General features: G+C 40.0%; 1 protein-coding gene across 1 annotated transcript in view; it reads right to left on the reverse strand.

Moving 5' to 3' along the window:
* The window catches only part of VWA8 (von Willebrand factor A domain containing 8), a 367,424-nt gene that overhangs the window by 253,185 nt on the left and 88,327 nt on the right, over nucleotides 1-25,912 (reverse strand). Inside the window, exons 13-14 of the mRNA XM_070471177.1 lie at nucleotides 16,359-16,519; nucleotides 12,979-13,092 (exon numbers count right to left, since the gene is read on the reverse strand). Coding sequence (XP_070327278.1) covers nucleotides 12,979-13,092; nucleotides 16,359-16,519 — 275 coding nt within the window. The remainder of the gene's footprint in view (nucleotides 1-12,978; nucleotides 13,093-16,358; nucleotides 16,520-25,912) is intronic.

The following is a 25,912-nucleotide window of genomic DNA, read 5'->3' on the forward strand; positions in this document are numbered from 1 at the left end:
TTGCTGAGAAAGGAGAAATGAAACTCAAACACTTGCCAAGATCTTCAGAAAAACAAAAATAAAGGGACCTAAATGGCATTTCTTCATTGTCATCAACTATTACGATAGAACTCCACAGTTACGTGGCTGGGCAATGAGAATATCAGGAGATAAGATATGTGTAGAGAGAATCAGATAAATACTCTGAAGATTTCAGATCAGAAAAAGTCCTCCCAATACAATAGGAAGGTTCACTGAGTCCCTGACAGTATGATTTAGAATTTTAGAGGGCCACAGCATCATTTGTAAGCCAGGGAAAAGCAGTTTTTAGGAATGATCATATGAAACATCTAGATGAGTTCATAAATGCTACTAAATACCATTTCATTTCGCTAGGTGGGGGGCGGGGGGAGACTTATTTATAGATACTCATGCATAGCATGGGGATGATCTGTCCAAAGAAGCTGTACTAGGAAAAGAGAAAAGGATAACAACACAGACAATGACTTGAGAGTCCTAAGGATGGCACGATCACTCAGGATTGCTAGAAACTAGTCACACAACAAAACCTGGACAGAAAATGCTATGATCTGAAAAGAGAAGATTATTCCATTTTCCACTTCTGTTGAGTGGTTTGCCATAATCCAGAAAGTCTGCTTCAGGGCCCAGCAACAGATGTCGGATTCATCTTTGATCCTCTTCTCTCCTAGCTGGGACAAAAGAAAGTGGGAGAGACAGAGCCTGCTTATTTGTACTTTGCTCAAAATTAAAGCTGCAGATGTAGTTTTCCACTCAAGATGGTGATGGATACTAAATGAGGGAAAAAATAAAACCAACATCCAACAAGCAAGGGGAATTTCAATTGCCGTCCTCAAACCAACAGGCGAAGAAGCAAGTGCCACAGATATGCTGCAGATTCGGGCCTAGAAGAACAACTAACATGAAGGCAAGCCAGGCTGGTTTTAACTTAAACATGGAGATGGTCATTGCCTATGAGGTACATTGTGGCTTGCTTTTTGGTACGGACTCTAGCACGGTGGCTTCCCAGGTGGTGCTAGTGGTAAAGAACCCGCCTGCCAATGCAGGAGACGTAAGAAACACAGGTTCTATCCCTGGGTTGGGAAGATCCCCTGCAGTAGGAAATAGCAACAACCCACTCCAGTATTCTTGCCAAGAAACTTATACGGACAGAGGAGCTTGGTAGGCTACAGAGCATGGGGTCACAGAGTCTGACACGACTGAGCATGCGCACACACACACTCACACTAGCAGGGCACCCAGGTGAGCTGGCCAGATTTAAAGGCAGCAGTTTCTGATGAGAGCTGATGTGTCAGGAAAATAAGTCTTAATATAAGCTGACTATAAAAATAGCCAACTGCTAAATAACAGGATGAGAAGAACCTGTTTGCTTGCTAAGTTGTCCATGAAGGCTTCCTTACATATAAACAGGTCATATGGAAATGTATTTCCTGATGATGTTATGCTCTCTGAGTCTGAAAGTTAGAGAGCAGAGTATGCCTGAGGATGGGCCATGTACTTCCAGATGTGATATGACATGCATGCGTGTGTGCTAAGTCTCTTCAGTAACATCTGACTCTGTGTGATCCTGTGGACTATAGCCCACCAGGCTCCTCTGTCCATGGAATTCTCCAGGCAATAAGACAGGAGTGGATTTCCATGCCCTTCTCTAAGGAATCTTCAAACCCAGGGATCAAACCCATGTCTCTTACGTCTCCTGCATTGCAAGTGGGTTCTTCACCACTAGTGCTACGTGGAAAGCTCTGTGATCTGACATACTGGTGGGTAACAGAAAGTCTGAAGAAGTAATAAATAATTGAGAATTAGGAAACATGCACTATGAAAATTTTAAATCAAGGTTAACTTCAATTTTACTAGAATTTAACAACAAATAACAATTGAAACTAAAGATGCGGATTAACTTCAGATAAATAGATATCATTTCATAAAGATTAAAAAACTTTAAAGCAGAAAGATCTTTTACAAAGGCTTAAAATATTGGGGCCAATATGTTTGTTTCGGGGCATAAGTACACGTTTTTAGAAAGTAAAGTACTTTCCAATGCTTGTCAGCAATAAAAAGGAAATGAATTACTGATATACAACAACATGTAATATCTCAAAATAATTATACTGAGAGGCCAGACCCAAAGAGTACGTACTGTGCAAATACATTTATATAAAGCTCTAGAAAATGCATATAGAAAATTTTCTATAAAGAAAGCTGAGCACCGAAGAATTGATGCTTTTGAACTGTGGTGTTGGAGAAGACTCTTGAGAGTCCCTTGGACTGCAAGGAGATCCAACCAGTCCATCCTAAAGGAAATCAGTCCTGAATACTCATTGGAAGGACTGAGGCTGAAGCTGAAACTCCAATACTTTGGCCACTTGATGCAAAGAGCTGACTGATTGGAAAAGATCCTGATGCTGGGAAAGATTGAAGTCAGGAGGAGAAGGGGACGACAGAGGATGAGATGGTTGGATGGCATCACCAACTCAACGGACATGAGTTTGACTGGCGTGCTGCAGTTCATGGGGTCGCAAAGAGTCGGACACAACTGAGCAACTGAACTGAACTGAGAAAATGCATGTTATATAGACTAACAGGGAGCAGATTGCTGGGGTGAGAGAGGGTGGTGAGAAGGATTAAAAAGCGGTCTGACAGCACTTAATCATGGAGGTATTTATTATCTTGATTGCAGTGACAGTTTCATAGGTGTATAAAATACAAAAAATTATTAAACTGTACACTGTAAATATACAGATTTGTATATTTGAATTACAAAGCTATTAATAAAACCAAAACTTCAACAAATTTCTATATTCTGAAGGAAATTATATGCTACATTTTTGTCAAATGTGTATGTTAAAGAACTTGAAACAATAACATAGAAGGCTTTTATAAAGATATTAATCATGAACAGAAAAAGGATTTCGTAACTGGCCTTTCACACTATAATACTAATGTTCCAACTCAGAACCTGGAGGTTATACAGGTCTGTACACAGTCCATATTTCTCCTGCTTGGCAATGTAGCAAAGCAAATTCCTAATTCATCTTTATACCATACAATGTCTAGTGTGACAGATAAGTAAATAGTTAAATAGATAAATGTATTGCTGTTGTTAATAACCACCACTGCAAGCAACTTTTTGAAGACCTTTGTTGGCAAAGACAAAACAAAGATAAGTGGCAAGAAGTGAGAATAATGGTTTTCATCAAGAGCAGAGCAGCTAGTCTAAACCTGGTCTTGAATGAATTTTTGAGAGAAGGTGCATTCTTGTATCAAACATGTGATACATTTGTGTATAAAAAGACAAAAGCAATACATACAATAATAAGTAATATGGCTTCCCTGGTGGTTCAGTGGTAAAGAATTCACCTGCAATGCAGGAGGCTGCCTGCAATGCATTGGATCCCTGGGTCAGGAAGATCCCCTGGAGAAAGAAATGGTAACCCACTCCAGTATTCTTGCCTGGGAAACCCCATGGACAGAGAAGCCTGGCGGGTTATAGTCCATGGGGTGCAAAGAGTTGGACACAACTTCGTGACTAAACCACCACCACAGACCCTTCATAAGCACAGAATTTAGAACTTTTCCTTGACAATAAGAATGTTTAGGATTATTTTTCAAAATCAGAATTTGCTTACAGCACTTTTGTTTTGAGAACCAAACACAGAGACTTGGGCATAAAATCCTGGATCTAACTTGAATTTTGTTAAAAATGTACACAGACTAATTTTCTAGCAAAGAGATCCTGAGGTTTCCAGGGGAAGTAGGAGAGAATGCTCTGATCCTAATTACCTTCAAACATGAGTAAGAGTAAAATCTAACAGATTGAGGATTGTGCCCAATGTCCACGCACAGTCCACAACTGATTAACAGAAACTGGAAGATTATCAACTGTCTTCAATGTTTAATAATAATCAATAAAAAACATTAATAAAAATACAGAAACATTAGAGCATATATAATTACAACTGAGACTAGGCCGCTAATCTTTATTGCTTTCCTGAGATAACCAGAAGCCTATTTCTGGTAAAATAAACTGCTGGTAATTCAGAGGTCTTACCCACCCTCATCTAGGCTCTGACCAACAGCAGGAAGGGACACATTTAGAAGCCTGTAGTATTTGTACTCCTCCTTTCCCCAAAGAAATTCTTCTCCTCAAAGGAAATATTTCTATTTTGGTCCTTACTTCCTGTGGGAAATGCTGGCATGGTGTCTGGTGAGCATGGCCATCATGTTATTTCTAACCACGATGTCCACAGTATTCCAGGTGTCTTGCACTAGAAGGAAAGTCTCTGACATTTCTTAAGTTATTCCTAAACGAACCTTAGCTATATCATTAACCGCAAAGAATGCCTGCAGAGTACTTCAGAAACGATCGAGGCGTATGGTGAAATTAGAGCACAAAGACGGTCAGCAAAGGAGTCGAATATAAGTGTATAGAAACTGGGTTTCATACTATGAAGCTGAAAGGCTTGATAGCTCACGGCTAATAGCTGATAATTATGAGACCCTATGAGACTTGGGGCCTTATGAGACTTGTCATTAAGAGCAAAGTAGTCTTAATCAGTAGGTTCATAAAAGGAAACATTGCTAGCTCAGAAAGTTATTGAAAACTGGATGAATAGAATCACTTTACCTTGAGTTTTCTAGAATTTGTTCTGGGTTAAGATTTATTTGTGATTCCAAAACATTTACTAAGTGTTCTACTATGTATCAGATACTGTGACATTTGAAACAAAGAGATGAAGTATAGGGCACTAGAGGGTCCAGAGAGCATTACAGTCCTCATTCCAGTTTTTTCCTGAGACCCAAGTGCATCCTCTCCCTTTGTTTGAACACATGAGATACCACCAAATTCCTTTTTGTGACAATTTAAGGTTGTTCTTTTGTTGCTGTTACTTGTAACTGCAGGATTCCTGCTGAACACAAACATGAAAATTGTTCCTAACTGAAAGCCAAAAGGTATCTAAATTTACCAAACTGGGTCTAGAAGCAAAGTAGCCTAAATCTTACTTCCTTTCCTTCTACCTTTGATCATTTTCTCTATCTCAAATTCCCCACGAGGAAATAAAGTATTAATAGATGAGTTTATTTAAAGATGAAGAGTAATAATAATCACTTTGCTGCACCTCAGTTCTATACATAGGTATAGAATGAAAGGACAGAATACTTGAGTGATGAGTTTCTAATTTATAGTTCAGATGCTCATGCCAAGAGTGACATATTAGATATGGACAGAATACAGGGTCAACTCATGCTAGACAATGGTCATATTACTTACAAGAACAACTCATGAAACTAATTTTCTAACAGGACACAAATTTCCCACTTTTCATGCTATACTATTTCCTTTCCCTCTCCACCAAAGAAATACAGCCTGGACAGATACAGTCAAGTGGTTGAAAGGAAGAATCTAATCTACTATAATCCTAAAGGTCAACATATTTATTCTAAGAAAACAGTGTGTTTCTCTGGTTTAAAAAAGGAGCAACACTGATAAGGAAAGGAACCAGGCTTTCAACTGGCAGAAATTCTTCAGACAGACAGGAGAATCCATTTTGAGACAACTCGCCTCTGAAAAGCTAATTAAGTCCTGATAAATTGATAGAATGTAAGAGAAAGAAAGAGAAGGTCAGCCCAGGAGGTTCAACACCTAACTGATGATATATACAGAAGAGACACCAGTGGAAACAGGACAGTGGGAGAGGAGAAGGATGACATGTACACTGTGCATATGGAGAGAAATAAGTCCAAATCAGGGCTAGTCAGAACACGCCATGGGAGAAGGATGAAATGGACAGAAGATGAAATTTATGGGATACCTAATGTGCCTGAGTGTGCTCAGAGGAGAAATAGACAACAGGCAAAATGACTGTACAAATTTAAGAGGATAGAAATTATATCAGGTGTTTTTTCCAACCACAACGGTATGAAAGGAGAATCAATTATATGAAGAGAAACAGGGACTTCCCTGGTGGTGCAGGGAAGTGGGAGTGGTTAAGAATCTGCCTGCCAATGCCAGGGACACAGGTTCCACCTCCGGTCTGGGAAGACTGCACCTGCCACGGGGCAGCTAAGCCCACGCGCACACCTACTGAAGCCGTGCTCCACAAGAGAAGCCACCTCAATGAGAAGTCAACTGGACGGCAGGCCCTGCTCACTGCAGCCAGAGAACGTCCACGCACAGCAACAAAGACCCACTACAGCTATAAACTAACTAACTAAAGAAAGAAATGGGGAAACACAAACACGTGGATACTAACCAACATGCTGCTAAAAAAACCCCATGGATCAATGAAGAAACTGAAGACGAAACCAGATAATATCTCAAGACAAACTGAAAATAAAAACACAGCTTTCCAACATCCATATGAGGCAGCAAAAGCAGTTCTAAGAAGGAAGCTCACAGAAATACAAGCTTACCCCAAGAAACAGGAAAATTCTCAAATCTAAGTTACCATCTAACGGAATTAGAAAAAGAACAAAAGCCCAAAGTCAGTAGAAGGAAAGGGAAAAAAAATCAGAGAGAGAAAAAGTAGATACCAAAAAATAATTGAAAAGATCAATGAAACCAAGAGCTGTCTTTTTTTTCCTTAATGATGAACAAAACAGATAAGCCTTTAGTCAGACTCATCTGGGGGGGGAGAAAAAGAAAACCCAAATAAACAAAATAAGTAATGAAAGAGAAGATATTACAACCAATATCACAGAGGTTAAAAAATAACATAAGAGAATATTATAAACAGTTACATGCCAACAAATTAGATAACTAGAATAAATGGATAAATTTCTAGACATATACTATCTTCCCAGACTTAATCAGGAAGAAATAGACAATTTGAACAGACTGATCACTAGCAGTGAAATTGAATTAGTATTCAAAAAACTCCCATGCAAGTCCAGGATCAGATGGCTTCACAGGGAAATTCTATCAAACATATAAGAAAGGGCTAATAACTATCCTTCTCTAACTACTCCAAAAAATTAAAGATAAGGGAGCACAAATTTGTTCTACAAGGCCATCATTACCCTTATACCAAAACCAAACTAAGAGAGTACAAAAAAGAATATTAGATGTTAAAACAGATGCAAAAATTATTGACAAAACAATAACAAACCAAATTCAATACAGATGAATGTGAATACAGATGCAACTTTTTTTGACAAAATAATGACAAACCAAATTCAACAATATATAAGCAGGATTATATACCATTATCAAGCAGGATTTATTTCAGGGATGCAATGATGATTAAATATCCACCAATCAATCAATGTGATATATCACATCAAGAAAAATAAGGTTAGAAATCATATGATTATCTTAATAGATGCAGAAAAAGCATTTGACAAAATTCAACATCCATGCATGATAAAAAAAACTCTCATCAAAATTGGTATAGAGGAGACACATCTCAACATAATAAAGGCCATTTATGACAACCCAAAGAAAACATTAACAAAATAAAAAGGCAACCTATGGAATGGGAGAAGGTATCTGCAAATGATATGTCTGATTAGGGATTAATATCCAAAATACCAAAGAGTTCATACAGCTTAATACTGAAACAAAACCAAACCAAACAACCTGACTGAAAAATGGCAGAAGATGTGAATAAGTATTTTTCCAAACAAGTTTTACAGATGGCCAAAAGGCACCTGAAAAGGATGCTCAACACGGCTAATCGTTAGAGAAATGGAAATCGGAACTACAGTGATGTACCCTCTCACACCCGTCTGACTGGCTACCACCAGAAAGACCACAGACAGCAAATGCTGGTGAGGATGTGGAGAAGAGGGAACCCTAGTACACTGCTGGTGGGATGTACATTGGTGTTGCCTCTGTGGAAAACCATATAGAGGATCCTCAAAAAAAAAAACAGCAAACTAAAATGGAGCTACCATACGATCCAGCAATTCTACTTCAAAGTATATAATCCAAGAAAATGAAAACACTAATCTGAAGAGATATATGTACCTCGATGTTCACAGCAACATTACAGTAGATGCAATATGAAAACACCCTAAGTGCTCATCAACAGATAAACGGATACAGAAGATGTGACCCGTATATACCAGAATATTACTCTGTGTAAAAAGAATGAAATACTGGCATTTGCAGCAATGTGAATGAATCTAGACAATATTACGCTAAGTGCAATAAGTTAGACAAAGACAAATACGATATGTTTTCACTTGTGCAATCTAAAACAAACACACAAAACAAAGGAACAAAGGAATACAACAGACACAGGGAACAAACTAGTAGTTACCAGCCGGGAGAGAAGCGGAGAGGAGCAAGACAGAAATAGAAGATTAAGATGTACAAACTACTATGTATAAAGTAAGCTACAAAGATACATTCTACAATCTATAGAAATACTGAATCACCATGTTGTACACCTGAAAATAATATTACAAATTAACACACATACACACTCACACACAAAAATATTTGTATAATAACTGGATACTTACTAGTTGTCTTAAAAATAAAGTGAAGCCAAATTGGAAAACTTATTTTTTTGGTGCAAACAAAGTATAAATTCATACTTGCCAACTTTTTAAAGAAACTCACCTTCACTAATAAGTTTCTGTGAGGTAACAAGAGATCCAACCAGTCCATCCTAAAGGAAATCAGTCCTGAGTGTTCATTGGAAGGACTGATGCTGAAGCTGAAACTCCAATACTTTGGCCACTTAATGCAAAGAACTGACTCATTTGAAAAGACCCTGATGCTGGGAAAGATTGAGGGCAGGAGGAGAAGCGGATGACAGAGGATGAGATGGTTGGATGGCATCACCGACTCGATGGACATGAGTTTGAGCAAGCTCCGGGAGTTGGTGATAGACAGGGAAGCCTGGCGTGCTGCAGTCCATGGTGTCGCAAAGAGTCAGACATGACTAAGCAACTGAACTGAACTGAACAAGAAAAAAAGAAAAGAAGGTAACTTCTTTATCTGTGTTCCCACAGCATTATGTAGAGATCTTTATTGTAATATTTAAAAGCTGCATTTTAATTTTTTATTTATATGTCTGCTGCTCTTCACATGTAGGCAATTACTAAGTTTAGGAAAAATAGACCATACATAAAAAGAGAAAAATAACTGTAGTCTACTGAATGATTCAGCAGTGTACAGTCCTGTGCCATCATAATAATGCAAACACTGAATGAAGTTCTAAACAAAATTATGACCTAATATTTAGGAAGAATGGGAGATAGGAAGTATGCATGTGCAGTGGGAAAAAGGATGGTGGATGAAATCTAAACTGTAATTTTCCATAGTAGGAAATCAATGGGCAGTGCCCAACACTGAAAAATAAATCAAGAAATATCAATAAAAGCATATTACTTAGTGATATGGAGGAGTGATATCAAAAGAAACAGCTGAGTTGAAAGTGGTAGGCTCTGAGGAATAGGCAACAGGAAAGTGTCCCAGGACACATAACAGAGGACTGGTATTTTTCCATAAAAGCTTTGAAAAACTGTCTGGCTCAAGTTTTATGCATATTTAACAATAATTTTTTTAAAAAACAAAAATTTTTTAAATAAGTGAAGGAAATAAGCAGTGCTATGATCTGTCTCCACCGGTCTCAGAGTGACTTCTGGAGACAGAACTGAGCCTGGTTTCATTCATGGGAATGATAAAAATCAAGAGTGATGAAGACAGGATGCTTTGGGGAAAAAGCACTACCAACCAGTCTGAGTCAAATCCTGAATGTGAAGCCTGGGGCCACTTCGTTCCTGAGAATGTTTTCATTTGTAAAACTGTTTGTGACCATGAGGGAGAACTCGGGTTCCTTTCATCGAAAAGGGCTGCCATTTCCTGGACATTTGGCAAGAAGACAATGCTCCTCAAGTCCTGAGGGAAACACAATGGGCAGTCCTGCTGGGAGCTGTTGCCCAGCTGCTCTGATTCATCTCCCTGAAAATGCAATGGTTCCCTGACAAGTGAGTCACATGCAAATAAGGTACAGTAGTTGAATGTCATAAGCTCAAGGTATGATATGAGAGGGCTCTTTATAATTTGCTTCCCTAAACACTCGACCAAACCACTTACTGGGCTAGAAGGATCTGATGATAGCAATAGCTGTGTAATCAAGCGAATTTTTACAGAGATAATAAGATTAAATATTTTCTCTCTATGAAAAAATTCCAAGGATAAAACATAAACACAGTAAGAAACACACATAATTACCATTTGCTGGATTTCATTGTTTTAAATATGGCAGCAAGTCCTTTAGGGGAAGGAGTGGCTTCAATCAAGTAAGATTCAATTAAGTGACTGGAAATTCCCCAAAGTACTAATAATAATCTCTAATTATGTGACGATATCCATGGAAATGCAATGAGGTAGAAAATTACTTATAATTGCCAGATATCTTCTAAAGGAAAGCATAGTGTGCAGCTGAAAGAAATATTTTCTTTGAAACTTCTTAATTTGAAGATTTTAGGGAGCTAGGCATGAACCCTGGGTATAGTGGGGAGCAGGCTGCCCCTCACGATCAGTGAGGACAACCAATCTCATCTACAAACAATAAATGCTGGTAAGGATGTGGACAAAAGGAAACCCTCTACACCACTGTTGGGAATGTACACTGATACAGCCATTATGGAGAACAGTATGAAGATTCCTTAAAAAACTAGGAGTAAATCTACCATATGACCCAGTAACCCCACTACTGGGCACATACCCTGAGACAGCCACAATTCTAAAAGACACATGTACCCCATTGTTGACTGCAGCACTATTTACAATAGCGAAGAATGGAAACAACCTTAGATGTCCATCTACAGATGAATGGATAAAGAAGATGTGGTACATATATACAGTGGAATATTACTCAGCCATAAAAAAGAAATTTGAGTCAGTTCTAGTGAGGTGGATGAACCTAGAGTCTATTACATAGATTGAAGTCAGAAAGACAGAAACAAACATCATGTATTAATGCACGTACATGAAATCTAGAAAAATGGTATTGATGAACCTATTTGCCGGGAAGGAATGGAGATGCAGATGTACAGAATTGGTGGACACAGTGGGGCAAGGAGAGAATGGGACAAAAGGAGAAAGTAGCATCAATATATACACACTATCACGTGTAAAACAGATAGCTGGTGAGAAGTTGCTATAATACAGGGAGCCCAGTCTGGTGGTCTGTGATGACCTAGATGGGTGGGATGGGGCTGAGTGGGAGGGAGGCTCAACAGGGAGGGGACACGTGTATCATTACGGCTGATTCAGGCTTCCCTGGTGGCTGAGACGGTAAAGCTTCTGCCTACAGTGCGGGAGACCCGCGTTCAACCCCTGGGTTGGGAAGATCCTCTGGCGCAGGCAATGGCACCCCACTCCAGTACTCTTGCCTAGAAAATCCCATGGAAGGAAGAGCGTGGTAGGCTACAGTTGCAAAGAGTCGGACACGACTGAGCGACTTCACTTCACTTCTTCATGGCTGATTCACATTGTTGTACAGCAGAAACCAACACAATTTCCTCCAATTAAAAAATAAATTTAAAAAAATTTCAAACCCATAGGATATTTGAAAGAATAGAATGTGAACACCCAAATATCCTTCACCTACATTTCAACAATTGTTAAGATTTTACCACTTTGTGTTCTTGCTCTCCCTTGCTCATTGTTTCTATGTGGTACATTTGAGTCCATTCGTCATATCTTTTTTTTACCCTGAAACGTTTGGAAGTAAGTTGAAGGCATCTTTTTACATTATCCCTTAAATATTTCAGAATATGGCTCCTAGGAATAGAAATATTCTTTGTAAAAAATCAATAAACAGAAAGCTCAATTAGGAAGTCAGGAAGCCAGAAGGGGGAGCTCTCATGCGCTGTGACAGACAATAGCAGGGTCAGCAGGAAGACCTTGCTTTACAACAGCAGGGTCAGCAGGAAGAAGACCTTCCTTTTCATGCCTGGCAAGAGCTCAGCCAGTGAGAGACTTTTAGGCTGCTAGGAATAGGATGAAAAGACACTGCATTTCCAACCCTCAATTCCACCAATGGACTCTGTTCATTATAGTTCTTCAGACTTTCTTTTTCCCTTTTAGATGAGTCCTTCCTCTTCTTCTTGTTGCATAAGGACCTGCATGTAGCTCCCCATGGTTAGAGACCCCTTACATAAACCCATTTTTGTTGGAGAAACAACTGGAGGTCTATTTGTTTTAGGTTAACACCTTCATAAACATAATGCCATTATGAAACCTAAGAAAACTGACATTAATTGAATAATGTGTAAACTTTCTCAATCATCCCAAAATATCTTTCATAGCTATTTTCGTTTGATTTCCTAATCCAGAATCCAATACACTGAATTTGGTTGCCGCAGTTCTGGAAGAAATGTTTAAACAGAAACAAAGGGCACTCCTGCATCAGGTAACGAACCTCAGAAATAATTCGTCACTTTCTTGGAGGGTAGGCACAGTTAACAGTGAGGGGCTTTTTGTTTTTTTCCAAAATGATAACAAAATTTAGGACCAAAATTGAACTGCTTGGAAAACAGAAGAGGGATTATCCTCTTAAAGCTAATGCTCTCATAAAATGTTTAAACACTTACATAACGTAGGCTGAAAGTACAGAGTACATGTGCTAGCTGCTAAGTCATGTCCAACTCTTTGCGACGACCCTACCAGGCTCCTCTGCACATGAGATACTCCAGGCAATAATACTGGAGTGGGTTGCCATTTCCTTCTCCAGGGGATCTTCCCGACACAGGAATCAAACCTGGGTCTCCTGCATTGCAGGCAGATTCTTTACTGCCTGAGCCACCAGGGAAGCCCTACAGAGCACCTCTTGGAGAGCAAACTCAAGTCTTAAAAAGTGTGCAAATAAGATCTTATCTAGGACACCAAATTATTAAGCCGTTCCAAGTGATCTTGACTTGAGCCTAGGTTTAGAAGAATAATTTTTAAACACATGCACTTGATAATAAGAATAAGAGTAGTGTACCCCCAGTTACCTCTGCTGTAGCTGCTCATCAGACATTTGCAGCTCCTCCTTCAAGCGCATATACCTGTCTTCTCTCAGCAGCCTAGAGCCATCATAGAGGCTTAGCTCCCGATCATGGATCAGCCTAATGGACAGGAGAAGGCCAGGAAACAAATCAGTTTAAATGTTGAAGCTATTAGAACTACCATCAGTCAGTTAATATTTTAGTCATTTTTATTATTACTGACAATTGAGTCTAACTATTTTGTTAAATGCACTTTTTGATATTTTAGGTTGGCTAGTGCCATTATACTTGGCAAAAACAGTTGGTTTCTGTGTTGGAGGGCAGTAGTCACAGTTACTAGATGTGAACAGGGAGGATGTGGAGGAGAAGGAGCTGGAAAAGGGACAGAGGAGGGAAATGAAAAGCAACAGCTGAATGAGTGATTCAGGATAACCACGAGGTAAATATTAATGAATGAAGCAACTGACACATACTCCCTTGAGTCTAAGGTAACACTTTAAGGCACAGTATCATCAAAATAGTTCTATCTTTGCAATGACAGGATTTAGAATATCTAAAATCTTTACAAGGAAATAGCCAGTGCTATTTCAGATACCAACTATGATGGAACATAGCCATTCACAGTACAAATAGCGTCTTCCAGATGCTGCAGAGGTTAAAGAGTGCTGTTCTAGATCCTACACCAGCCACTGAGGTTTCCTGATGTCCACTGTGCAACTGCCCCACAGACTCCCGCTCAGAGAACACTGAGGGGAGGGGGGACTGCACACTGCAGGGGCAGCAACGTGGGCAGTGGGGTCGCTCCGGCGTGGGCGCGAGGCCCAGCCCTGCGCCTACCCGCTGAGTGACTGGGGGGACGGGACTGCCCCACAGACTCCCGCTCCGGTGTGGGCGCGAGGCCCAGCCCTGCGCCTACCCGCTGAGTGACTGGGGGGACGGGACTGCCCCACAGACTCCCGCTCCGGTGTGGGCGCGAGGCCCAGCCCTGCGCCTACCCGCTGAGTGACTGGGGGGACGGGACTGCCCCACAGACTCCCGCTCCCGCGTGGGCGCGAGGCCCAGCCCTGCGCCTACCCGCTGAGTGACTGGGGGGACGGGACTGCCCCACAGACTCCCGCTCCCGCGTGGGCACGAGGCCGAGCCCTGACCTACCTGCTAAGTGACTGGGGGGACGGGACCGCCCCACAGACTCCCGCTCCCGCGTGGGCGCGAGGCCCAGCCCTGCGCCTACCCGCTGAGTGACTGTGGGGAACAGGACTGCCCCACAGACTCCCGCTCCCGCGTGGGCACGAGGCCGAGCCCTGACCTACCTGCTAAGTGACTGGGGGGACGGGACCGCCCCACAGACTCCCGCTCCCGCGTGGGCACGAGGCCGAGCCCTGACCTACCTGCTAAGTGACTGGGGGGACGGGACCGCCCCACAGACTCCCGCTCCCGCGTGGGCGCGAGGCCCAGCCCTGCGCCTACCTGCTAAGTGACTGGGGGGACGGGACCGCCCCACAGACTCCCGCTCCCGCGTGGGCGCGAGGCCCAGCCCTGCGCCTACCCGCTGAGTGACTGTGGGGAACAGGACTGCCCCACAGACTCCCGCTCCCGCGTGGGCACGAGGCCCAGCCCTGCGCCTACCTGCTAAGTGACTGGGGGGACGGGACCGCCCCACAGACTCCCGCTCCCGCGTGGGCACGAGGCCCAGCCCTGCGCCTACCCGCTGAGTGACTGTGGGGAACAGGACTGCCCCACAGACTCCCGCTCCCGCGTGGGCGCGAGGCCCAGCCCTGCGCCTACCCGCTGAGTGACTGGGGGGACAGGACCGCCCCACAGACTCCCGCTCCCGCGTGGGCGCGAGGCCCAGCCCTGCGCCTACCCGCTGAGTGACTGGGGGAACACGACTGCCCCACAGACTTCCGCTCCGGTGAGGGCGCAAGGCCCAGCCCTGCACCTACCTGCTGAGTGACTGGGGGGACGGGACTGCCCCACAGACTCCCGCTCCCGCGTGGGCGCGAGGCCCAGCCCTGCGCCTACCCGCTGAGTGACTGGGGGGGAGAGAACAGACCCACCTGTCTAAAATTTTACCTTGTATAAAATTAGGGCAGTAACAACAACCTCACAGTATTGCTGTGAAAATTAAATAACTAATGTAAGGTAGATGCTGAACATAGTTGTTCTCAGTCTTAGGTACACATTAGAATCTAATGTTCAGGTCTCACCCTGGATCAATTATACCAGAATTTGAGGAGGTGGAGCCCAGGCATCAGTCATTTCTAAGCCTCACTCCCATAAGGAGATTCCATAGTTGAGGCTCTGAGAAACCCTGGCTTAGCACAAGGCCTTGCACAGATTAAGAACTCAATGGTAGCTGCCGCTGCTGTTACAACTACTTGGCCACATGGGCAAGAAAGAGCTAATAAAAGGAGGCAGCAGGCACTATTTCATTTGTGTTTGCATTTGTCTGTTTAGAAGAGGGAAAAACTGTAAATATATGGAATGTTTATGATAAATCACTGGAAGGTTGTGGTTATGACTTTTAAACGTTCTCAAGCTGAATCAGGATTAACAGTGTTTTTAGAATCTTTAATTATACTCAGTACCTGCATCTCATCAAGGACAAAAAAAAAACTTTGACTACTTAGTTAGGGAACTAGATTATTCCACTTATTTGAGATTTCCCAACAAGTTAAAATGTAGAGTTAAAAGTTAAAAACAAGTGATAGAATCAAGATGTAACAAACAAACTAAAATAGTATCATTAATCTCCCAAAGTGACACAAGATGGGACTATGTTCCATCAAAGTTACACACGCAGTCTTAACATTAAAGAGAAGTTAACTATGAATGGGTGGAGATTTGCCCCACCTAAGCTGAAATAAAAAACACAGTTGACACAAATGTTCAAGTCTGTAAACACAAAATGAACTTTACCCTATATAAAATATAAGCAAAGAGCCATTATACATTTTACATAAGGAACTATATTTTCTCTCTCAAAAACAAATTCGAAGAATGTATCAACCAATAATGTAGATCTAGGACTGAAAAAGGAGTTTGTAAACAGTGAAGCTTTGACTCTGACATACTATAGAAACTTCAACTGTGTGACTTATTGCATAGATCAATCAACATACAGATAAAGTCTCAAAACTACTACTGAAAAATTTGCCTTTTTCAGCTCCTACACAGAGAATTTTGCTATGGCACTGGCTTTTCCCAAAATGTTCATTACTCGAAGTTCTACTCTACTGTGTTACCAACAATAAACACATCTGCTGTTATACTTGGATATAGAATTATAAGTTCCTGGAGAATTATGTAAGCCAGTTTAGGTCAGAAGGCTGAGAAAGCTCCACGTCCACTGTTTCCGTGGTGTGCTTCTGTGACTCATAACCGACCTCTGTAACACGGCAAGCGTCCCCGCGTTGACTCTGTGAATGCCATCCAAGAGAACCAGCTTTCCTTCCAGCGCAGCGTTTACAAGGGCTGAGGACCGCCAGGCAGTGTCTCCATTTGGAAGCGTGTACCTCTGCTGCAGCAGATCACGCGCTGTCATATCCTGAAACCGGTCCCAACACCCACCGGAGAAAATGCAGAATTAATGTTTAAGACATGGACGATAGCTTATTTAGCCTTAGAGTTACCTCTCTCTGAACGTAATATTCTATATGACAACTGGGAAGTCATCTTCTCCAATCCATCAAAGAGAAAGATTTGAATTTTTTTCAAATTGGTTATTTGAATTTTTTTCCTATTACTCATCCACATAATATAGTGAGGGCTTTTTTTCTTTTTTCCTCTTTTTTATTTAGAATTTTCCTCTTCTTTTGAAATGTTCACTTGGTACTTACACAGATGATGGCATTTAACTTCTACAGAACTTCAATAGAATTTTACTCAATCAGCTTTACTTGTGAAAGGGCCAAAATGTATGACTTCCTTTTTAAGAATCAGAGGCCATACAAACTCACTGGGAGGAGATGCTTTATTAATGATGTGCATTTTTTGGCAGTTGAGTTTTCCTGAAAAGCCATGCTAGGAATCACCTCAGCGACTCACATTTAAAGAGACTTGGAAATGGAGGAAATTGAGGAGAAGAGTCATCAGATGAGGAACAGGAACTGACAAACAATAGCACAGCGCTTCCAAGCAAACACAATGTGCTAGTGTTAAAACAGTGTGTCTGGTCTAAGCAAACTATTAATAGTAGTGGCATAAAATATCTACCTTCTATAAAATAATTTGGGTGTGATAATATGAACATTTTCTTCTTACATGTGTTAACATTGAAGGTAACATTTTCTTTTCTGTTACTGTGTGCGCAGTCATGTCCGACTCTTTGTGACCGCATGGACTGTAGCCCTCCAGGCTCCTGTGTCCAAGGGATTCTCCAGGCAAGAATACTGGAGTGGGTAGCCATTCCCTTCTCCAGGGGATCTTTCCAACTCAGGGATTGAATCCAGGTCTCCTGCATTGCTAGCTGATTCTTTACCATCTGAGCCACCATGGAAGCCCTTTCTATTATCGGCTTCAGATAAGTTCTGTGTCATTTATATCAAACAAAGCTAAACATTTACAGTCAATCTTATTCAAAAATTTAAAAGCTTTTGTAAATTCTTTGATATCCAACTCTAGTTTCAAGATGACAGAAAATGAATGAATTTGTTTCTATTCATAACAGCAAAAAAATGTGTATTGAAATCTAGATTGAAATGTCTTGACCATCAATTTCCTCATTATCAAAAAGTACTGACTTAGAAAGTATAAATCAGCTTATATGGAATCAACAACACTTGAGGAACAATAATATTCAAGCTGATAAAATAAAAATTCACATTTTTTAGGCAAAAAAAGAAAAACTTAAACATAAACTTTTTCTCTCCCTGTTTGGGTCTCCTCCCTCCCCTCTAGTGAGCATTTTGCAACCACTTTATGCATTAACCAGACTTCCCTAATGGCAGAAAGGCCTATTCAATCATAACAATCAATTTTCCTTCTTCTGGGACCATCCATGTAACTTCTCAGAAAATAGCATTCCCTCCTAAATCCTCTAAGGGGTTCCAATGACCCACTACTCACCTTGTATGTACAGATGTCTCTGGTGTATTTAGGTACAAAGCCAAGATATAATTTTCCTTAAAGACAGTGATTGGTGCAAAACAGACTAAGGAGATACTGGGCCACACCTAATAGAAGTTCTTGGTTTAAATACTTACTAATGTAATGACTGCATTCATGTTACTAGCTATATTTCTTACACTCTATTTTACAAGATTATTGCTTCTTGCATGGCCAAATCTGTGACTAAGCCTCAGATAAAATTAATGATATTAGGAGCCTTGATACGATTGATCAAATATATAGTTCTATAAAACCAATGACTGTAATAGTGATTCTAGATATGGGAAGAAGCAGCAAAAGAGAACAGTCAGACACAACTGAGCAACTAAGTACAGCACAACATATAAAATGTATAACAAAAGAATATAAATTAAAAGGTGGGGGGAAATGAAGGAAAAAAGGAAAGAATGGGCTTTATTTTCTTTGTGCTCTGTGTCCGCTAGGACTTTTGCAACCCCATGGACTGTAGCCCGCTAGGCTCCTTTGTCCATGGAATTCTCCAGGCAAGAATACTGGAGTGGGCTGCTATGCCCTCCTCCAGGGGATCTTCCCAACCCAGGGATTGAACTCAGGTCTCCCACATTCTGTGCAGATTCTTTACCATCTGAGCCACCAGGGAAGCCCAATTTCCTTTAGGCATTTCTATAGGCAATAAGCGGCCTTCTCTGGGGCTTCCCAGGTGGCGCTAGTGGAAAAAAACGTGCCTGCCAAAGCAGGAGATGCTAAGAGAAGCGGGTTCGATCCCTGGGTGGTGAACAGCCCCTGGAGGAGGGCATGGCAACTCACTCCAGTGTTCTTGCCTGGAGAATCCCATGGAAAGAGGAGCATGAAGGGCTACAGTCCATGGGGTCACAGAGAGTCGGACACAACTGCAGTGACTGAGCATGCATGCTCGTAAGTATTCAGAGAGAAGGTAACGTGAAGAAGGTATCCCACTGGTACCATATTGTTAAAGAAATGCTTGGGGATTAACTGTGAAAAAGCTCAGCTTCATACTGAACACAGAGGGTATGCTGACCCCACTCCTGAGTCTCTCGTGTGGGCCCAGGAAGAGGAGATGAGGGATGTGACTGTGGCATTAGAGGTTTAGACTCCAGTGGAACTGAGGCTAGCAACTGGTAACATTTTTTTTCTTTTTAATTTTGACAGAAAATTCCTCACTCTCACACCAACACATCCTTTATCACTGTTTTGTGGGAGATACAAAAAGCACAACTTCACTTTGTAGTCATGAATGATTCATATTTTGCTAATTCATACAATGTCTACAATACTTGCCTCATTCAAACAAGTAAACATTTACTAATAAAGATCATGAGAAAGACAACCAGTGCGAAGCGCTCCTTTTTTCCAACCTAGCAGCTGCCAGCCTTTTCCTGACTGAAGTAAACTGAAATTAATGACTTGCTGCTACACAACAAGCAGTAACAGATCCACAAAGTTCAGTTACTAATGCCAACCACAACAGCAGACCAGAAAAATTCTCCCTTTCTTCAATCTTCAGAGGAGTAGAGAACAGAAAACACCTGGCATTTCTTAAAAGACGAGTTCAGCCCAGTTTTATCCTGTCGAGTCTCTGCATGCTATTATGAGAAAAAGAGCCATTCTTCATTTCTAATGTATCTGTGTACTGAAATTTAAAAAAAAAAAAAACTCTAAAGGGGAAAAAAGTATTCTCTTTAATAAAAGTAGTTGGTTTTCATAATTAAGATCCTAGAGAAAGAGAGAGGATTGAGAGAAAAGATAGAATTCCAGCTTTTTCTTAAAAAGATAATTTCCCCCACTTTCCATAATATTAGTTATAATAAGAAATTATTTTCAATTGTGAGTTATTTTCCACTGTAAAGTAAAACTGAATTTTCACAGAAGTGAACCTAATCAAGCTTAATGAACAAAATTTTTTCAGAACACTCTGAAATGGGTCAGTAACATGATCTCAATATTAAGTTAATTTTTAAAACAGAGTAACAGCTTTTTCAAGTGTTTCTGTCTACAGCTTTTGGGCTTAGTATCATGAAGCTGTTTTAATATCTTTATTTATTTTAAAACATATGGCAACATGGAATTGTTAGAAAATATGTCATTTCCTTATTCTTCTTGCTTACACATATATCATAAAGCTTACATATTCTGGTTGTGCATATATCCATAAACCAAGTGCAAAAACAAAATTTTAAAAAATATGCTTATTCCACATGAGCATTTTGAAAGCACACTAATAAAAATCAAGAACAACGAACGTCCCAACTTTTGCATATATTTTTCTTATTCTTAAAACCTTTGAACTTAAGAGAATAAAAATAGCACTAATGATATCATAAGAGGCCAAACCATTTCCTCTTTCTGTGTTTCCTTAAAAATTTAAAAATAACAGGACATGAAAACTAGTTCCTTTAGAACACTATTGTCTAACCTTAAACACCTCACCCCTTCATTCAGATCCCTGGAAAACATCTATATATGTCTTAAGATTCTGTGTCATTATGAATTTTGCTCTTTTGATTTGCAATAGAGAAACCCTACTAAAAATAAAAATATCCTATTACAATGAGAAGAAGCATAACAGCACAAAATGTACCAGAATGTAGACTTGAACTCTAAAGCAATTATAAATACTTTTAGGACCTCTGAATGCCATGCATTAATTTTTCTGAGATTCCCTTGGGAAACCTGGATATAGGTAGGTAGTTTGATAAATAGCTGCAAAAAGTGGTTGTGTGATCAGTGACTTGAATAAGATTAGAATTTGTTTTCCAAGATACAGTATCATTCAGAAAAACAAATGAATATACTAAATTTTTAGTGAATAAAGAAATTTCAGCTACCTCTCTAAATATGAATGTTTGATAAGAAAGTAAAATTTTATATTATAAAGCATATATAATTTTTCTGGCAGAAAATGTCAATGATTATAGCAAAATTATAATATTGAAGTATATACAAACTATGACCTCAACTAGATTAAAAAATACACCTTTCCACCATATTTATGAACCCCAAAGCAAGCTGGCTTCCAAAAATATGTATAATACATTATAAAATTTAAAACAAATTCTTAAGCTAAACAAGAGAAGATGAAACTAAGAAAGGTAAAGATGACCCATAAAATATATACTATAAAAAGAATCTAAAATGTGAATCTAATGTAATTTCTAACACACAAAAAAACTGACATTTTAAAAATGTTATATATTAATAAGCTTTAATTCTACAGCATTGACACCAAAAAAGCAGAACTACAGTTCTTGATAATGAGACTAAGAAAAATTTGTTTCATGGTCTATCATATAAAGAATAGTGTGTTAAGGAGTTAAAAATAGAAGTAACAATAATTATAGCAGCTAATACTTATGGAGGGTTTTACTAGGCAAGAAGTAATTCACATAAATTAACTCACCTCCTCCTTATAATCTTAAAGGATAGGTAAAATTATGGCCTTCATTTTACCCAATCAAGGACACACAACTAATAAGCAAAGGAGCCAGGTTGCCCCCAAGAATATTATTATGACAAATACAGCAACAAATTAAAGTAAAAGAAATTCCATAAAAAGAGAGCCAGTCTGGATTAACCAACTCATGTATATAGTGTAGTGCTAATAAAGGAATGTACCTACTGCACACCATTCAGGCTACCCTCCACAAGTGTTTTCTCAATCAACTTCTTTGACAAGAATTAGTAACTATTGATGTTACTGCTCCCTGAACAGACCCCTAAAGCGGCTAGTCTCTATTGTTTAAAGATATCTTTAAACATGTATATAAAAGACTGAGGTGAAACTGCTTTAGCTATAGTTAAGATTAATTATATCTCTAGGTGAATATTATTCTTTATTTTCTTATACCTGAATTAAAAACATAAACCATTGGCATTTAATTTTTTTTGACTGGGGGAAGTAAGTATTATTAGTGATTTTTTTTTTCAAAAGAAATTTGCTGGAATTTTGTAGTCTTTCCAGGCCTACTTCAAATAAGTTCTGCTTATCTGAACAAAACTTACCATGCCAGAAAATATCCTGCCAGTGGTACAAACACTAAGAAATATGGGATTTAAGGGAATAAAGGAATACACCAAAACTAACTGATATAAATCAACAACTTTGCAATAAGGGATTAATTATGTCCATAATAATTAGTCAGAATACTGCATAAATACTGCATACACACAGAATGTTAATAATTTTTAGGTCCCAAAGTAGAAATGAAGCCATTATTTACAGTCTAAGCATACTCAGTGAACAAAATGCAAGGCATGCTGCCAACATTCCTGTGTCATTTATGTTTCATCTCAAACAAAAAGGCCTCTTGTTTTACATATATTGTAAAATTATTTATAAACTCTCCCTCAGGTTCTTTTAAAGGAACTATTTTTAACCTGTCACCAGTATAATAAATGCTTCCTTTATGTATATAACGATGGCATCACAAGACTGCCATGATTGTTTTCAGTTACTCTATAGATGGAAGAAGCTGATTTTGAATCATTTATAGCTCTTTACTGTAACCAGTGGGATCGACTGCAAGATGATCCACTCTAGTTAAAGATTTATACTATGAACACAGAACAAAATTTATCTGCTTGGGGCTAACTAGAAGTCAAACCCAGCATCTTACAAGCAATCCACCAAAAGGACATCTTAATAAAGTCACACAATAAAATATACAATAAGGTCAGAGTAGGTGCAAAAAATGCAATACGGATTATGTGAGTTTACCCATTCAAATTCTTTCTAGTAGCCTTGCTATAGCACAGAGGCTAGAAAAGCAAAAACATCACTTCTTAGATGCCTTTGCAGCTAGAGTTCGATATATGACCCCGGTTCTACCAAGCATTCTCCCATACACAAAACTGGGAACCGAAAAGCCTGCTGGTGAGAGTGAAGTGTCAGCCAGCACAAGGAAACCCCCTCTTCTAGAACGGTTACAGCCGAAGTTCTCCCAGCTCTGTCATTCCTAACTGGGTAAGACCTAAACACTGCACCCTCTCTCTCCCAGACACTCTGCAAGCTACCTAATACTCTGTAATAAATTGCTCTCAGTTTTAGGCAGCCAGAATAGATCCTATTGTCCATAAACAACCTAAGGATAATAATTTTTTAAAAGTAAACCAAGTTAATGAAAGCTTGTTCAGAAATGTTCACAGACAACTAAGTATATGAGGACTTCCCTGGTGGTCCAGTAGTTAACAATCTGCCTGCAAGGAACGTGGGCGTGGCCCCTGGTCCATGAAGACTCCACATGCCTCAGAAAGTCCGTGTGCCAACTACTGAGCCTGTGCTCTAAGCCCGTGCTCCACAGCAAGAGAAGCCACTATAATGAGAATCCCATGCACCACGGTGTAGCCCCCACTTGCCACAACTGGAGAAAATCTGCGCGCAGCACAGACACAAACAAATAAATAAAAATGCTAAAAACCAGATATATAAAACAGGATAAAGGACAGTTTCAAAAGGAAGGCAAAACACAGAGATATCATGGAGCAAACTCCCAAGACACACAAGCTAAAGAACCACATTTTATTCAAATGGTACTGGAAACTTTGCTGCACTTTATTACAAATGTTTGACAAGTGGGAACATAGCAATCTATTTGAGTTTAAAGAATACTGCCCTTATAATAGCAACAAATAAAGTATAAAATCAAAGATGCTGTAAGTGCTAATAACCTGTTCACTATTCAGGAAAGACGCATGGAGAAGTTAACGGCATTTGGCCTCACTCAATAGCACTTGAATTCCTTCTAGTCAGCCAACATGGAAAGCACACAGTGAAAGGATGGGTAAGGTATGAGGAAAGTTGGGTTTTATCCCAATTCTGGGACTTATGATAAACGGGGGCAGTGAGTAAAACATCTTTAGAATTAAATGAGATAATGTCTGGCACCTAGTGGGTATTTAATAAATAACAGCTGAATCTGAATCAGTCAAAAGAATGAAATCCTAATACATAAAAATTTAAATCTAATAATAAATCTAGGTTAACAGTTCAGGACACTAATAAAAGTATAATAACAGCACTAAATCATACAATCACACTGTGTGGATCACAACAAACTGTGGGAAATTCTTAAAGAAATGGGAATATCAGACCACCTTATCTGCCTCCTGAGAAATCTATATGGAGGTCAGGAGCAACAGTTAGAACTGGACATGGAACAATAGACTGGTTTCAAATAGGAAAAGGAGTATGGCAAGGCTGTATATTGTCACCCTGCTTATTTAACTTATAAGCAGAGTACATCATGAGAAATGCTGGGCTGGATGAAGCATAAGCTGGAATCAAGATTGCTGGGAGAAATATCAATAACCTCAGATATGCAGATGACACCACCCTTATGGCAGAAAGTGAAGAAGAACTAACGAGCCTCTTGATGAAAGTGAAAGAGAGTGAAAAAGTTGGCTTAAAACTCAACATTCAGAAAACGAAGATCATGGCATCTGGTCCCATCACTTCATGGGAAATAGATGGGGAAACGATGGAAACAGTGAGAGATTTTATTTTAGGGGGCTACAAAATCACTGCAGATGGTGACTGCAGCCATGAAATTAAAAGATGCTTGCTCCTTTGAAGAAAAGTTAGACCCACCTAGACAACATATTAAAAAGCAGAGACGTTACTTTGCCAACAAAGGTCCGTCTAGTCAAAGCTATGGTTTTCCCAGTAGTCATGTATGGGTGTGAGAGTTGGACTATAAAGAAAGCTGAGAGCCGAAGAATTGATGCTTTTGAACTGTGGTGTTGGAGAAGACTCTTGAGAGTCCCTTGGACTGCAAGGAGATCCAACCAGTCCTTCCTAAAGGAGATCAGTCCTGAATATTCTTTGGAAGGACTGATGCTGAAGCTCCAATACTCTGGCCATCTGATGTGAAGAACTGACTCATTAGAAAAGACCCTGATGCTGGAAAAGATTGAAGGAGGGAGAAGAAGGGGATGACAGGATGAGATGGTTGGATGGCATCACTGACTCAATGGACATGAGTTTGAGTAAGCTACAGGAGTTGGTGATGGACAGGGAGGCCTGGTGTGCTGCAGTCAATGGGGTCACAAAGAGTCGAACACAACTGAGCAACTGAACTGACTGAACTGAATGACTGAAACATGGGCTTCCCAGGTGGTGCTAGTGGTAAAGAACTCATCTGCCAATGCAGGAGACATAAGAGACATGGGTTCAATCCCTTGATGGGGAAGATCCCCTGGAGGAGGGCATGGCAACCCACAGTATTATCATGGAGAATCTTGCCTGGAGTATCCTTGCCTGGAGAACCCCATGGACAGAGGAGCCTGGTGGGCTACAGTCCACAGGATCACAAAGAGTCGGACACAACTGAAGCGACTTAGCATCCACACATGATTGACATATGTACATTACCATGTGTAACATAGGTAGCTAATGAGAAATTGCCTTATGGTGCATGGAGCTCAGCCTGGTGCTATGTGACAACCTGAGGGGTGGAATGGGATGGGAGGTGGAGGGAGGTTCAAGAGGGACAGGACATGTATATAACTATGGCTGATTCATGCTGATGTAGCAGCAGAAATCAACACAATATTGTAAAGCAATTATTCAATTAAAATAAATACAAAAAATACTGTATGACAAAAGAAATTCTAATCTTAGAATTTAAAGAATAAGTAAATATGGTCACAAATAAAAAATTGGTAAAGAAAACTTTGACAAAGGTCAGATTTGAGCTGGCCCTTTAAAAACAATGCAAATTTTTCAAAATTTATTTATGCACTCCTTTATACACTGACTGCCTAGTACACATAAGCCACACAGTTCCAGGTGCTGATGATACAGTAATGAAAAAGATAAACATGGATCTTACATTCA

The sequence above is a fragment of the Odocoileus virginianus genome, chromosome 8 (genome assembly GCF_023699985.2).
Source record: "Odocoileus virginianus isolate 20LAN1187 ecotype Illinois chromosome 8, Ovbor_1.2, whole genome shotgun sequence".
Classification (NCBI taxonomy): domain Eukaryota; kingdom Metazoa; phylum Chordata; class Mammalia; order Artiodactyla; family Cervidae; genus Odocoileus; species Odocoileus virginianus.